This window comes from Anopheles moucheti, chromosome 3 (genome assembly GCF_943734755.1).
Source record: "Anopheles moucheti chromosome 3, idAnoMoucSN_F20_07, whole genome shotgun sequence".
Lineage (NCBI taxonomy): Eukaryota > Metazoa > Arthropoda > Insecta > Diptera > Culicidae > Anopheles > Anopheles moucheti.
The window spans coordinates 80,054,120-80,071,533 of record NC_069141.1 but is presented as its reverse complement, the minus strand read 5'-3'; the positions used below and the strand labels follow the sequence as shown (position 1 = coordinate 80,071,533).

General features: G+C 44.3%; 1 protein-coding gene across 9 annotated transcripts in view; it reads right to left on the bottom strand.

Moving 5' to 3' along the window:
* LOC128305294 (homeobox protein 5) overlaps positions 1 to 17,414 on the bottom strand; it is a 65,269-nt gene that overhangs the window by 31,753 nt on the left and 16,102 nt on the right. For 7 of the 9 annotated variants that reach the window (XM_053042673.1, XM_053042674.1, XM_053042668.1 and 4 more), the window contains exon 2: positions 15,964 to 17,126. In XM_053042673.1, the coding sequence (XP_052898633.1) occupies positions 15,964 to 16,050 (87 nt within the window). In that variant the 5' untranslated portion in view covers positions 16,051 to 17,126. Of the gene's footprint in view, positions 1 to 15,963; positions 17,130 to 17,414 lie in introns of all 9 variants that reach the window. The other 2 variants (XM_053042672.1, XM_053042669.1) reach the window with 1 other exon arrangement.

Below are 17,414 nucleotides of genomic sequence, written 5' to 3'. Positions count from 1 at the left end.
CAGACTAGAAGAACACACCTCTATCGGGCTATCGAAGTCGACCTATGCGCTGCAGTACGGCAGAAAAAAAGTATCCTCCCATAGCTGTGCTACAATCCTAATTAGAAACTGTGGCCGACCTCGGAAACAACAACAGTGTGGCGAGGAGTTTGTTTTACGCCTGGGGAGCGTTTATACAGCCGGGCTCATCCAATAAGCCCCTCAAGCGTGATTGTGCTCCCTTGTTGCGCGCTATCGCGTGCACAATGTGCAGGTGCAATAAGTTTGCCAGGGCAACCGAGCTGCCGGCGTATCGTTGGTAAATTGGTGACGTGTGGCCACCGAGACCGGTACACACACGGGGGGGAACAGAAACAATCAGACGGGAACAAGTGTAAATTGTCTGCGCTCGCCTGATTGCTTATTTTACTTCGTTTCACCCCGTGCTGCAGAATGTTCCAAACGGGTGACAACTGGGGAGTGTCTCTTGTGACGGAACGGGACGGTAAACTCCATGCTAATGCAACCGTGTCATGTAAAGCTTTCCTTCAGTGTTTTCCCTTTCTGCTGGTGGTAGGGGAAAGGTAGAATAATAAGCTACCGTGATTATGGAGATAAAATATGCAGTGCAAGAATAGAATTGAAAACAAAACCGAACATATTCATTAAAAACTATTTCTGCAATTCAGCCCAACTTTAAATTTGCTAAAAAAAAACGTAAAAAACGATAATATTTTAAAGCGCAACAGTAAGCAATAAATTAATTAAAAAATAGCATAAAAAACAGACAAACGAATTAAGATAATAAGAGCAAATATTAAAAACTAACATAAAATTAGTAAGAAAAATTAAAACAAAACAAAAAAAGATAAAAACACCGATTAGCAAGTGTTCAAATACATTTCATAATAATTAAAACATCGTGAACAATGAATCTTAAACAAAAAACATTCAATTTTAAATAAATGTCAGGAAAAAAATAATTTCCAAACAGCGGATGTGAATAATAATAACACAAACCGCTAATGTCACACAGGCAGTGTGCCGACAGAGACAATTATGCAACAGCAGAACGTGCAATATTCTCTTCGTGCTGGTTTGCACCGGGAGGGGTGGTTGGCAGACACACACGCTTTTACGCCCAGCGAGCAGCATGATTATACGTACCAACGCCAATGCATCCGCCGCCCATCACCAGCCGACGACGGACACATTGTCGCCTGAAGGGTCTCCTCTCTTTCTCCAAAGGCGCGGGCTGTGAATGTTGGTCGTGCCGTGTCGTGTCGGGAGGGATTCAGTTTTTTGAAAGCAGACCGTTCGCCGTGTGCGCCTACCCCCAATCATTTATCGCCATGACAAAACCACCGGCAACAATCGGGCGAGGCTTTTATTTTTCGGTGTGTCTGTGTGGAGGTTCAGTAGTTGCCATTTTGTCGGATATTCAAATGCGCTCAATTGAACGCAGCTTCGGTGCGTGAGGAAAAGGTCCGATTTTAGCGACAATAAGAAGCGCACCGAGGTTCCCGCCATACTCGGGCTACCTAGGGCAATTCACCACAATTATGATAAATTGACCTGCGGAAGGCCTAAAAGCGGCCTGAACCGTCGCTGAATCTGTTCGTTTAGGAGAAGATTGGGGGCAATTTATAGCGAATTATAGCGCACCAAGATGGGGTTGTGTTTTTTTTATGGTGGAGCTGCCGGTACACGCAAAACCAAGTGCAATTGTCCCTGCTCGTTGCACGACAGGTTTTTAACGCAATACAGCCACTTTATGTCTCAATTCCGTACAGGGCGTACAAGTGGATACACTAGAAGAAAGCATCCTACGCAGACCAAAAATCTTAAGGAAGCGTAATTTATGTCCGTATGTTATGTGCTGAAGTGCTTAATGAATTGCGTGTTACATAAGCCGCTGGCGTTGCGGCATCAATTGGATTACTCGTCTTGATTGCGTCAATTTTCACGAGCAATCCTCAGTTTTGTTCTTAGGAAATTCAATATATATTATATTCTCCATCACTCTGTTTTAAAACTAAAAATCAAACATTTCTTGGAGCTTGCTACAAGAATTTTTTATCGTTGTTTCTTAGAATGTTACTCACATTTCCGACACACAATTGGGGGTCACGGGATTGAATTCAGATCGCCAGGAAATACGATCAATTAAATCTTAGTGAAGTGTCTTATTAATCTTTTGAGAAGAGTAATTCTGAGTCTTGGTAGCCTTCCGGAAGCCTTCAGGAAACCGCGGTGAAAAATCACCCCATCTCACTGGTGGCCATATGAATCAATAAAGATTCATGAAAGTTCGAATTTTCATGAATTTTTGACATAACAATTAAAATTCTTTCATTAAATTCTATGAATCTCACAGGATAATGTGACACATGATATCACAAGTGTGGCACTTGATATCACAATTGTAACATATATTTTCGTAAATTATAGCATAAAATGTGCAGTTCTAAATAGCTTAGTTATTCATTTTCTCGCTACAAGTCGGAGATTTTCAATCTTTAATATAAAACAAAAATCAACAGCTGCTACATTATAAAGCTTTTAGAAAATTAATTGGAGGCACAGATAAAAACCATCTGATTATGATATGAAAAATATCCCACAGAGTCGCAAAAATTTAGATTCACAATAAAAAGCGGTAAGGTCAGCGCCGAATGTGGGCCACCCCCGGAGAGAGACTAACCTATACCCAACATTGCTTCTAGCGAAATGGCCATTTCCACCTCAAAAAAAAAACCACACACCCAGCACGGCCACCCAGTACGTTCCCGTGAAGCATAATTTTCGTGCGAGTTTCGGAACCCACCATGCGCTGCTTCCAAATTAGCTCACCCGGAAGCCGGCCGGAAAAATACTGGAGACATGTTTCGTTATGGTTCGGAGGGGGGGACAAATGGCGGAGAAAGGATGGTCAGGAACAAATCACTGAAAACGGGAACGCAAATGCCGCGGCGAAACGAGGCCACTGTCATTTCCTGACCACACAGACACACACACACATGTATAATAGCATCGTATTGTATTGTGTTTTTGTTTTGTTTCAGAAGAAGAAAAAAGGTCATGGACAGATTGGATGGCCACCGGGTGTGCCCGGTGTGTGGTGGCCAAACGGGTGAGCCAAGGCTTTTTTGTCTTCATCTCGCCCGCATGCCAAACCCAACGCGCTTTCCGCCAAGCTCACGCCAATTATAGGCTTCCGGTTGGAGGTTTTAGCTGTAGGAACCGCATGCGGCTTCCAAATGTGGCCCTTTCTCTCCCGGGCGATCTATCTGCCCCGGCGAACATATGTGTATGTTCGGCCGAGAATTAAGCAAATTAAGCCTCTCTTTCTTTCTGATAACGTCAGAGGCCAATTATTGCACCACGACCATACGAGCTGGAGGCGAGTGCTTTATGGGTCCCCGCCACGGGCCACCAAGGGTGTAAGAGAAAGGCTTCGCGGGCAGCTTCCACACACCACGCAGCAGAACCGGTTACGGTCGCGGATGCATGAATGTAAAAATAAACTATTCCTCGCCCTCGACTACTCTGGCTGCTGGTCGCGCAATGTGCTGGTTTCGTGGTTGCAATTGTTTGGTTGGCTTCCGCCAGATCTATCTGGCTTGGGCCAAAAGGCGTAACAAGTGAGAAAAGAACCCGAAGGAAATAAACACCACATGAGAACGTGGGGCGTTCGTTGTTGTTCTACCCAAGTGCCCAACACACACTCACACGCCAGTTGTGGGTGCGATGCGTGCGGAAATTAATTATTTCCTGTCCATGCCTTTTTCTTTCGGGGGAGGAAGGAGGATGGACACTGTAATGGAAAGTAAAGTGCCATGAGAGAATGCGATGAAGAGCGATACCCATACACGTACGGGTGGAAAAAAAAACCTTTCGGGATGTGGTATTAATAAACATAATTAAATGAGGAAGAACAAAAAAAAAACCAAGGACCATCTGTAACCGTGAAAGGAAACGTGGAATCACTTACGAACACGCCAATGGCCAATCACCCAACTGTACAGACAAACAAAGTTTGTGATTTGATCAGTAATGCGCGGCGGTGGTGGCACGTACTTTTCGAACGCTTTCCAATACACTGAAATATGTATTCCTCGTTGCACAAAATAAAGCAACATTTCCGGCAAATAATTAAACATACTGTAGCGATCGCGACGAATTAAGAGTTCAAAGCGTTTGTTGCCCTTTTCAAACGATCCTTTTTTCCTTCGCGTTAATGTAACTGCCAATAAAGTTAACACAGACAAAAGCACCCAAATCACGTGCTGACTACTACTGGGTGGAACCGAGTGAACCCGTACACCAAATTCGGCCGGAATGGTTCTCACTTCCTCCAAAAGCGCGAAGATTCGAAGATAGCAAATCACGATCTGCAAGCAAAGCAAGCAAGAGTGCTGCGCTCAAATAAAGAAAATCTAGAATCACACCGCGCACGGTTGCGGTGGTTTTCTCCGCTGTATATCTCGATGAATAATTCAATCACTTCGGCATTCAGGCAACATTAGTGGGTTTGCAGAACAGAGAGGAAACCGAAAAAAAAAACAATCGCGCACGCTTGATCTCGCACCGAGCGCCACTTATACACCGGTCGTCGATTGAGGGGGCCCCGGCGGCGGCCGAATAGAATCGAGTCAGTATGGTGAGTTAACAAATATTGTTTCTTCTTCGGACGAAGAGTTTGCCTATTTTTTTTTCTTTCGTTCGTTAGTTGCCAACTTTCCGTAGGTGGAAAACTCGCGCAGGTTCGTCGTCCGCGCGGTGCCCATAATTATACGGGAAATGGATGATTGGGGAGTTTCGCGGGTGCGCGCGGGTTGCGTAAAGGCCGCAGGAGGGACGGCAGGTGGGATGCGAGTATCGTACACCCGCGCACACTCAGCTCTTCATTGGAACGAATTGGAGGAGAAGAGAGAAGAAAAACACACACTTCGACACACTTCATGTGTCGCCCGCCCCGGGGTTTACACACTCGGAGACTGTCGATACGTGGTGAAATTTGCATATTTTCTGTCACCAAGCGATGCGTCCAAGGGGTCCAAGGAAGGGAAGTGGAAGCGGTGGGTGGGTGGGTTTCGAAATTGAAAGCGCAATTTGGTGGATTTCGGGATGCGAGTTCCGCTTACGCAGAAGGCGCAAAAGAACACGGCGGCAGAAGGTGTATCCAAAAACGGCCTGGTGCAGCAGCATCAGGAAACGGTAGGGGGGGAAAGGGGAGGAGGAAGTGGGACCCGGGGTATGACGCAAAGTGAGAGATGAAATGTGGGCGGTAGTGAGGCAACTAAAAAAAAAAAAAACAAAATCACCGATCCGGAATTTGCTGGTGAATATTATGCTGGAGAACAATTTAGTTATCAACGCCTACACGGACGCTGGCGCGTAATGTCGAGCGCGGAATTGCAGCTTTCGGACCGAGTGAACATTGAACAACGATGGTGGATTGATAAGTTCCTGTTTTTCGAAGGGTAAAGGCAGCCAGTATCACACTTCACAGAAAGATTTGCACACTAAACTGATCATAACTATTAATTATAAATCGTCTCTTCCATAACACCCCCTCCAGCAGCGCGGTTGATCGGTCGATAATGTTGATGCAAAACAAAGATCATAATGTCATCTCGTTCCAAACGACCACCGTTCAATGATTTCTCCAAAGAAAAATAAAAATAAAACAAACGAATAATACGTTGCACCTCGGCCTGGTCGTACGAAATTCAAACTTCTCTGGCGACTGGGACAACGTTCCTGAAATACTGCACTTAGTTCACACCAAATAACAAAACGGAACTTATACGTGGAGCGCGTTTCACTTCGCACAACGATCGGGGATGCATTTGTTCGCTTTGGTGCTGTGTTGTGATCGTTTCCCATACTCTCCTCCAGATGTTTGTTGAGCTACCTTGGTGTCAGGTAGTCTGCCAGCAAGCATCCGTCGAAGAGTGCCGGAAAATGGTTGGACGCGGGTGGATCCAATGTGTCACGCGTGTCTGATTCAACAATGTTCTGTGTTTTCATGTCGGACTAATGGTGGAATCACACTTTTATTTCCTCCACTGTAGTAATGCAATCACGCACACACAAACACATCCTTAATATTTCGAGTTGTCTGAACACGATCCGCGGTGATGTTGAATAATATTTTATATTTTTGTTGAAACAATATAAAAATCAACATAAAACCACACACACTCACACATCGAAAGTATTTCTTCAATAAAGAAAATGAAAAAATAGTAAATTATATTTTCCACCAAACACTTATCAACCCGATTCGGCACATCGGTCAGGACATCGGAGTGAGAGAAAAAATAAAACAAAACAAAAAAGCAAGTCCACCAACCAAACGATTCATTTTGAAGGTCGCACCGACCAGTCCACTTGTGACCACTGACCATAAGGTGTATTATTTCTTCAGCTTCTGCACAGGCACAGGCACCATCAGGCGTGTCGTTGGATGCGTGGTCGGAAGCATTACGTGAAATCGTGAAGGAAACCACTCTTTCGCCCTCGTGTCGGGTTTGACACCCACAGACTCGATTGCCTCTCTCCTGTGTGCTTCCAGCGCACGATTATGTGCAACACCCACTCAAAGGGGGGCCGACCCCAGTCGGTTTAAATTATTAACATTTATCCTTACGCGTCCGCGCAAACGCACTCTACCACAGCAAGAGCACATATTGAGAGATAAATTTTGTCACCTCAACAGAGCTACCCTGCACAGAGCCCACCGTTCGAGGCACTCCAACACTCTGGGGTTCGATGTGAGAAGTTTTATGTTTCACCTTCCGGGCCGAGAGAAACATTGCCCAAAAAGTGTAAGTCTGGTAAAGATATTTATTGTCGATAGTTAATTGATTTTTTGAGCAAAATAAGCCTACCCTTTTACGGAACCAGTGGGGCATGTTTCTACTTCACATTTGGTGGTTTTAAGTCGGTTACCTCTCTTCAACTCTTAATAGCTTGCGTCATTCGGCGAGTAAATTAAGCTCGCTAGAATGACCAAATTCTTTCCAAGACTTCATTTCAAATGTGTTTCCTCGTTTTAAGTGCCCCAGCGAACGATACTCGAGCGAATATGCAGCTCAGAGGGGAGTTATAGATCTTTGTGCACTTCACATTTGACAAACGATTTCTTACGACCGAACGTTCGTCTGAGTCACAGAGGTCTTATTTATTAGTAATCAACAGTTATTTTTAACTTCATTAGTATTACTTATCTGACGTAACATTTATTAGCTGTTTCAACGTTTTTTTTTGTTACTGAGGCTGATTATTTCAGCCAATGACAATGAGTAACAAGTTAAAGCAAGGGAGTGAGTCATTTAAGGCATATTCAGGCTTGTTTCAGATTTCGCAGCATGAGAGGTAAATTAGTAACGTTCATTGAGAGTTGATATTATCCTATACTATTTAAATAGTATCAAACAGTATGAAAGTGCCAAACTACCCAAACCCAATCATAATTGATGCGCCCGTCTTCATCACACAGTAAAACATACGTCTCCCCCCCCCCCCCCCCCCCCCCCTTACCACATAAGCACGTGGCATGTTTATGCGAATATATTTATGGTACACAATTAATATTCATCAGCTCCATTTTTCATACCCTTTTGCCAAATTGCTTGGCCTTCCGCCATTCGCCCGAACCGCGGCAAACCTTCGGAGAGTAAATCAAAACATTCGCGACACACACACCCATCCACCCACCCACTTGTCCCATCCCGTGCGTGGCGCAGATGGAAACAGATAGCGACACACAAGGGTGATGTGTTGAACATAAAATCCGATTAGTGTCACCGAATGGGAGCAACAGTGGCGCCTGAAGACGTGAGGCGTACGGTCCTCCTCAAAACTTGCCCCTGGTGGCAAGGTGGGTGTCCAACCAAAGACGTGCGTTTGGTTTGGGAAGTGTCCGAAACATTGTGGACCTCCCACACAACACCCATCACGTATCATTTTAAAAGTGGAGATTTTTATATTGTATTCGACTGTGATGGTATCGGCGACAATATTCTTTTTTTTTTTTTGTTATTCATGAAGTGACAGGTGTCAAAAAGAATAGAAATCCACTTTATGTTCGTTCTTTGGGCAACATGAATGTGGGACGTGTAACAGAAAAGATATCGATAAATCCAACCGAAACAGGCATGATCGATTTGTGACAATGTTTTGAGTGTTTCTTGGTTTTTTTTCTGTAAATCCCCTACAGAACAACTCTACTCTACAGCGAACGGTTTGGGGCGAGTTTGACAGAAGTTAATTAATTAGCATATTCAAGGCCTCTGTTTCGCGATTAAAGGAGGTAAAGAACAAAATGCATTCTTTGTGGTTGTGTTAAATTGTTTGCTTTTGTTTAGTTTGTCATAAAATTTCTCACAAATTGTTTAAATTATTTACATGTTTTTTTATGTGGCACATGTTAATATTATTAATATAAAAATTGATATAAAATACAACTAGCATTGAGATATTAACAAATAATACAAAGAACAGTAACACCTGATCTGATAAGAGTGCAAATATGTTTTGCACAATATAAACAATTTCGTCATCGTTGTGCAGTTACTCACTTCTTGCAAAAGTAGATAAGCACTGTATTTACTTAACCGTTTAGTGACAAAAAATGCGGAAGAAGGTGAAAGAGGCGGGAAGTGGCTGACTAATGTAATTTTCAGAGCGCGGTGCCATATGGCAAAGGGTTCCAAAGATAAGCCACTTGAGTTACGAGAGGATCTGTTGATTTGGGTTTCGCAAACAGAAATGCCAAGTGCATTAAACGTCGCATTTACTTGAGAGCGAAAACATAAAAACACACGTAGCCCAATCTCGCCAAGTAATGTGCATCGCCACATCCGGTTGCAAGGGTGTAAAAATCGGGCTCTAATTATGAAATGAAATACCTTTCGTCCAACTCCTTTTTGTAATTACATTTTCACAACATTTTGCACAACTTGAATGGGTATAAAGCCTGGTGCGCCTCTTATCCACCGATCGACCGAAATATCCGCAACCAAAAACTTGTAACACACCCCACGGGGCTGGATGGTTTGGTTTGGTGCACAAAATAATCGTTTCGATTAAATTGCTCGTCATGTACACTCGCCAACCAGGCAGCCACGAAGTGTACACGGCTTCCGGAGGAAAAAGGAAACGCCATATGCGGCAGAAGCACATAACGCGAATCGATACGCATGTACGGTTCGGTTTCATCAGCGCTGGCTGTTCCCACAAGACTGACGAAAACTACGAAGAAAAACAAAACGATCAAAAACACCCGCTCCTCCTCCGACCAGACCAGAAGCGATGAAGATGTGCGGATCGTATCTCCGTCGTCGTTATAACAACAGTTCAAGCAACAAGCCGCCCCATTGCCGCCTTTTGTTCCGCGCACAACATTGCGCAATGGAACACGGCGCGCTGCAACACTTCGCGAGATGCGCTTCTTGCTGTGACGCGCGCGGATGTGGTGCGAGAAGTTCATCAAACTAAATTAACGCAATAGCACTACATCGCCCAATTCCGTTGCTGGAGTTACACGACGGAAGAATTACGCCACTTGTTGTGGGGGAGAGTAAAGAGGGTGGATTTTTTTTTGTTTGAGGGTAGCCGCGATCAAACTCGATCGTACTCGACACTGCTGCTACACGCTGAGTTCGCTGCGTTACACCCAGTCGGGTAGGAGTGTTACACAGCACCAAATGAGACGCCCAATCTCCAAAAATCTTACCAAAGTCTTTCGTCGTATTTCGTAAGGTGGTGGAAAGGAAAGGAAAAGGGCGGCAAAGCGGAAGCTGAGAACAAGCGGAAACGACAGTCAGGAGATGCAGATGCAATCGGGTTGCATCAGTTGCATGTAGTCTTAGACGAAAAGTTTGAGGAACATGTTATTGAAAGCAGCACATAAAAGGGAAAACATTTTGACTGTGAATCAAACTTTAAGGCTAATTGTGTAATTGAGAAAAAGGATCAGTTTTAATGCTTTCAATCATGGAAAATTAGTGTACTGGAAAATTTTAGATATGAACTTCTCAACTTCGGAGCAACATCGGATCACTCCCGAACTGAAGATTAATTCGGAACTCGGAACATTTCTGCATATCTGAAACATGTTCTGGTCTACTTCGAACTCCTGAGTAACTTTGAATCATTTCTGAGCAGTTAGGCAGCTTAACATCAATTCCGAATTTCGGAGAAACTGTAGCACAACTTTAAACGTCTGAGGAACTTCAGTGCAACTCATCACTGTGAAGTTGCCTATCAATATTTGCCAGCATACGAGTTCCAACACTTTGAGGAATATTTTAGAAGGCAATCCAATTGCAGCACACTCTTATTTTCGATTCAAGTGATTCAAGTATCATTAAACTCTTATTAGTTTAAAGTACCACAGTGTTATATAACTAAACTTGAGCCATAATTAAAAATGCCATAACAAATCTGGAACCCCAATAAAAACTACATTCCCCCTCAAACAATATGGCTTCTTCCTGATTTTGCTTTCTCCCTCCCAACTTGATTTGTCATCATTCAAGCACAAACAACGGAAAACTGCTCACTGTGCTCCCTACCAAATCCACACAGCCTTCAATACGATCTTGATCTGTTTTCTATACTTCCGCAACATCCACGATCGTCCCACAAAAGACGCGTTTGTGTGTTGTGCTCTGCTGCGGCGGCCGCAAGACCTACACACTGGCAGCTGGTTCCAAACCAGAGACGAGATGAACCACCCGGGAGTTTAGCCGTGTGCACCCGGCACAGCAACGACCGCGGTTGAACGAACGCACGGCACGACCACCGTTAAAATGTGCTGTTGCAGTTAACTGCATCAAACTGCACAGACCGGCCACCATGCTGCTTCTGCTGCACGGCCATCCTGAGATGAACGAGTTACAAAAAAACGACAACGCGCAACACAGTTTGCCCATCTTCCAATGCCAGAGAAGCGCCTCGACTTTGAATGAATGAACACGATCCCGTCTGCTGCGTTTTACCGACTTTTCGTTTTTGCTTTACCGCTTCTTGCATCTACCGTAAGCGCTCTTGGCTTTCGCGAACGAGATCCAGCCGGAAATTGGAGGCCACGCGCGTGTTGCACTTTTTCCCGAAACCCTGCGGCCGATCAGCAGGGGGAAGATTGGGCGCGGCGAGCGGGTGAGAGATTGTGATGAACAACAGTAAAATGAAATTAAAAAAATAAACACCATAACAAGATTCTGCTCAGAAACTGATCCTTGCCCGATTGGAGCGGGTCGTGCGAGTTGTGTGTGTGTGTGTCTGTGGAGACGCAGAAGAAGCGGCTCGGTTACGGTAATTTTTGCTGCGATTCTTTGCGGTTTTATTTGCTCGCCCTTCGAGAAGCTAACAGGAAGATACACAGCAACAGTGCACACAAAAACTAGAACATGTCGAGCTGGGAAGGAGGTTTATTAATGCAGTTAGCTTGTTCGAAACCGTCGATCGGATGAATTAACCAACTTCCGGGGCTTATGCAATGCGGAGAGGATGCAGCCACAAACAGAGCAGGCAGAGCTATTTTCAGAATAAATTATTATTAGACACGATTCGAATGCAACTGTCGCCGTATGTGGGGATTATGTGGATACCGTTCATTTATTATGCAATACGTTGTTTATTGGGGTGTGAAAATGAGTGCATGCACATGCAAAATGAAAATATTTTAAAAGTACCAAAAATTAAACGATTACAATTGTCGACAAGGCTTCGAATGTCTGGAAGTTTGTCTGGAGCAAAAGAAAATATCTCGCAAAAGCTGTTTGTCTTTAAATAATAAACAAAAAGGAGTTCAGAACTGCACATGATTCTTTGAAACTTATTGTTAATAAAACTTTAAAAATCCCAAATATTGCTTGGATTGTCGTGTACTCTCAACGCTAACTCTATTCTCTTCTCGATTTTGTGTATAGTGGAGCGCCGATTATCAGTGTTTATCAGGACTCCACATTTGCCGGATAATCGGATAACACGGATAATAGGCACATATATTATTTATGATAAAATTAGCGTATAATGTGTCAAAGGTAGGGCGTCTTTTTTAAGTATTATTCATTTTCTCTGAGTGTTTTATTGTTTGCAAAATAAACCATAATTGTTTTCTTTAAGAATTTGTGCTCATTTGATCATATACAATTGGGTCAGTCAATTCTTCTGTCAACGGTGTGGCCGGAATATGTCAAATTTCCTTTGGAACTGTCATTTCCAAGCTGCACGGATAATCAGAGACCCGGATAATCGGCACCCCACTGTACTTGAGTTCTTTTGCTTGTACAGTCGAAGAACACATTAAAGTCCTGTTTGTGGTGGGAGACCTGCAAAAGTCCATGTTCGGATTTGAACCCAAGACCACACGCTTTATTAAGTCGTCCATTACGAACTTTACTATTCGACCGAGCTTAGGCCTCCTGTTACTCCTAACAGATCTTAAAAATTTAATTATTTACTAGGAAATAGCACAGCACGTGCGTCATATAAAAGGTTACGTGCCTCAAGAACACGCTCATCAGCGCAGACACCGGAAAAATCTTATGCCAAAAGCACCCATCATTCTATCGCCATACCACCACCAATTTCCTGCTCGAAAACACCGCAAATCCAACCAACGTCCACGTCTAGCGCAAGATTAATTTTTAGTTTATGCGCAAGGTGTAAAAATAACAATTACCGTTCCGTCTGGCGTAAAAATCAAAGTGCAGACCCATTTCGAGCGTACGGCGGGGCGGCCGTAAGTGTGTGTACACACCGCCGCGTTCGATCATTGCCCTCCCGTGTGCGCCCCCCCACCCAAAAAAAAAACAACAAACCTACCCTGGGTTACACACGCCGCATCCTGAGGCCAGGCTGTTTATCGGTTGAGCGTGGTGTGGCCATATTACGCACCACACAACACAATCGCGACCTGCCCGGCGGAACGGAAGAGTGCTGCATACGTGCGCGCATACGTCTTCATTCGTGCGGGCGATTGAACTCGGATTGAGCCTGCCCGGCCCTTGCTCGAGTGTGTCTGAAGTGGGCTGTGTGCATGGGAGGAAGTTGTTAAGCCGCGGTCACGCGGGGTTTTAGGTTTTTAAAAATAATCCACACGCGTTCTAAAGGTAGAAGCCGAACGAGAGACAACCGTAACCGCGGTGTGTCTGCTTACTCTTGTGTTTAATGTGAGTTTTGTGATTAAATAAAATTAATATCGTGATATTTATTACAGTTCGTCCAATGGCAGAGGAATTGGAGAGGAATATTCAACATAACAGCCGACCGAGCGGGACCATGTCCCGATTTGGCTTCCATGCGTTTTCCGGCTGATTTACGTTAATCATAAACTAAACGAAACGAACGAGCGATCGATCGACCCCTTTTGTGCGCTGTCACTTGGTGCGTAAACTTTTGACTCCATCATTTGAATAATGCTGGTGCGGACGGACGTTGAAGCATAAATCTGCCCGTCATTCATCACCCCAAGCGTGATCGATCGTGCAAAAGTCGTCGATCCCTAGGGCCCCCATGCTCCTTTCGGGGCCACGATTCGGCACCTTACGAATTGGATCGCATCACAACGTTTATGACTACCAAACAACGTCCACTGCCGATGTCTCGGTGCTCGCACTCACAATTGCCCAGATCGAGAGCATGTCCTCCTCTCTGTGGGTGTGTGTGTTTGAGGGAGGATTTTATTTATTTACGTGCAAAGCGCGTATGAATTAGATTATCACGTGCCAGCAAAAAGGCCCCCGTCAAACAATGGTACTCCGCGAGGAAATGTACCCGAGTTGATTGATAGATCGATTTCAAATGTCACGCATTTATCGCCCCTGTTTTCTGTTCGTTTGCACGGCCGAAAAAAAGGATCCTCCTTGCTAAGGTGGAATAAAGCCCACGAATTGATTCGTCAACTTCATCTTTGGGTGGGAAAGAAACCGTTTCGCTACTGGTAAGAAAACGTAATACGATTTTGATATGCTTCGATGCAATAGAGCCATCGTAGTCATCTCCCATACGAGCAGAGTGTGAGTGTTTGATTGATTTCAATAAGCGTAAATTATTGACATATTTCGTCGCATTACGCGCACGGGCGACCGGAAAGCTATTGAACACCACCAGCGGAAAAACGATGTCTGAAGGTGAAGTCTTCAATGAACAATTTTGACGCGTGAAGAACTTTAAATCCCCACACATTTCGACAGCGCTAAGTGCCTTTGAACGCCGCTCTAACACACCTCAACCAAAAATCCCAAATTGACCCATTTTCTTACGTCACCCTCCTTGCAGTAGGTTTAGTGCTTTTTTTTTTGAGTGCCGATGCGCGTGTTTAGTGCACGGTTGCATTTTACGACACATTTGACACAATTCTTTCGCCTTCCTCTATCGCACACTTTTCGCCTCGGCGCGCGATGCAACTCGTCCGCTGTTTACGAGCTGAATATGAATAAATGCACCACCAGCACCACCACATACACCCGTGTGTCTCACAACCAGCAGAGTTTTTACGTGTTGTTGCGCTTCGGAGCTCGTAGCGGAAATAAAATCGTGCGCTTCAACCATTCAAAAGCTTAAAACTGTTTCAAGTGGATTCTTCTTGTAGCGTGGCAAAAGCAAACGGGTTCGTGCTAAAGACAAACTGTGGTGAGTATTGTAAAATATATCAAACTGTCACGAGCTGGGAAATGGACACACGAACATAACATGAGCTTTATTTTGAAGTTAGAAATATACATCATTTTTTGTTTATTTCGATTTAAAAAAAACCCTTTAACTAAACAAGACAGTTCGTAAAAACTGTATGCTCATTAAATAGGAACATTAAACAAAGAAATATAAAAAATAAAGCAGATGAGAAACACAAAAAAATAGCAAAAACCAACAGAACATAAGAAAATACAAACTGTCAACATATGACCCAAGCAAAAAGACAGTTCAGCCGGTTCCGAGAGCACGTGCGTGTGTTTGAACGAAGGAAGAAAAAAAACAACCGGAACAACGGTTTATGCTTCTGCGGATGAACCCACTCTTCGTGATGTCAGAAGAAGAGAAGAGCAGAGAGAGAGAGAAAACGAAGGATTGTAGAATTTATGACAGATCGTGCCGCTGCCATCTTGGGCGGAGATTAAAAATAAAAATTACTTTTATCTCATTTCCTTCAACCCACCGGCCAAGGTTCCTGATGCGGGGACGGGGCTCCGGGGGAGGTGATGCCGTGCCTGCAGCGAGCAATGCAGCATAATATGTGTGTATGTTTATATACTGCCTTTTAGCGGTGCGTTTCCATTCCATTTCCTGTCGCTGCCGGTACCGCGATTCGAAGAAACGAAACATATAACTAAAACAAAAACATGCTTTTAACCCGATGTCAAGAACGGGATCGAACGTGGAAGCGGGTTATGGCAAAGGAAGCAAAGGAAACGGAAAGGGTCGTTAGGCCAGAAAGTTTGCATCCCTTTATGCCCTTGTGTGTGCTGCTGCCCGTGGTTCGGTCGTTGGTCGGGTCGGAAACATTCAATTGGGTAGATTAAAATATACAAAAAGGAGGACAATAACGTTAGAATATGTCGGTGCGGAGCGAAAGCACCGAAAAGTGCTCGGGAAAATATGCGAAAAACACCAGCATCAACGAGCAAATAAGCAAATAACGTGACACACCACCAACCCCCGGATAACAGAAACAACACAGTGACCCGGAAAACGACGTGCGAGATCCTAAATTTTGCCCCGAGCAACATCCCGTCCTTCCAATCTGCTGCTCTCCCGTTAAGGATACGCCAAACGTACGGCCAAACGTGACGTTCGCAAAAGAAAAGTGGCCTGGTTTGAGGAACCACGACGTTTGAGGGCTTATTTATATCAGTAATGTCCGCAACATTATACATAAAACAACACATTCTTCCTTTTTCGCCCCCCCAAAACAGGAAAAGGACCTGAAAGGTTTCTACGTTTCGTGCCGTTCCGTTCACCTACCTTCATCTCGTTGACGATGTGCTGAAACAGTGAGCCAATAGTGGCAACACCGGCATCCGTTCCGCTTCGATCCATTGCGATGTCCATCGTACGCTTTCTCGTCCGCGTTATCCACCCTACCGATCGAGGTGTGCCAGCTTTTCACTAGATTTATCGCTCTTAACCGATATTGTTTCACCGTGTGCGCCCTCTAGGGTACGTGAGCGGAAACAATATGTAACGACCGCAAACAAAAAAAAAACCTTTGACCAATAGATTTTCCTCACAGATGGGAACCGTATCGTATGGAAGGAAAACGATCGTGTAGTTTTCCTGCTTTCTAATTCCTTTTTCCTCACACACAGACACAGACACAGGCGCACCAAAAGAACAACAAAATGTAATGAGAAAAACAATAATGAAAAACAAAACTCCGTGCACTAACACCGTAGAACTGCACACTATACCTCACGCGTGTTAGATTTTCCGTACTTTTAGTGGTATTTTATGGCATATGCTTCACTTTTATCCACTCACTCGGTTCACCTTATCGCGTGCACACATACACACGCACACACACCACCCGCGGTGATGGTGAACACAGGAAAACTTTCGGTACGTTTCTTTTTTTTCTTTCTTCTGGAAAAACGAAGAATACACTAAGATCCCTTCGGGAAAGGAAAGAAAATCGATACTGCAAAAGGCACACGGGCGCTTTTCCGATCCCAACCGAATACTCGGGCAACTCAAGAGATTGCAACAGCCATTGCGGTGGCTACACTCGCGCATACACTTTGTGTTTCGTTTTCAGGATCTCGATACACACGTGACTAAAATACAGGAAGTGGAACACGGTTAGTGCGATCGGCTCTTTCCCGGGGAAGCATTAATCCGATTCCGACCGGAAATGTGTATCCAACGCAGGGGAGATTGTAAAACTGGCATTCACAGTTGCCATCCGTGTATCCTTTACCGGCGAAAGGACAGCACGGTGGTAGCCTTCCAGCAGGAACGTTAAGTCGTTGCACGTACGTACTTGCTCTGTTTGCTTGTTATGCTTCCCTTTAATTGGTTTTTCGAATAAAATGGGTTTTACATTTCTTCACTGCGTTCTGTTACTCTTCATCACATGCACACGGTACGTTCACACCAATTAGTGTTTGGTTTACACAAACTGTCTCGAACTGCTAAAATAATAGAGGAGAGAAAAAGAAATGCATTAAATGTACGTCCATTTATCAAACGCAAAAGGAAGGAGATTAAAATGAAATAAAACCAGACATGCGCAAGACATGATAATTGATGCGATAAAACATAGCACATCGGTCAAGACAGCGATTGCTCTTCCCAATCCATCCGCGTCCATTTATCACGCTATGTTTGGATACGCAATTCCCCTGTGAGCCCGATCGATTGATCGATCGGTTTCGATCGTACGCCAAGGTTGATGGGTGTCGTCTCGGAGGCACTGG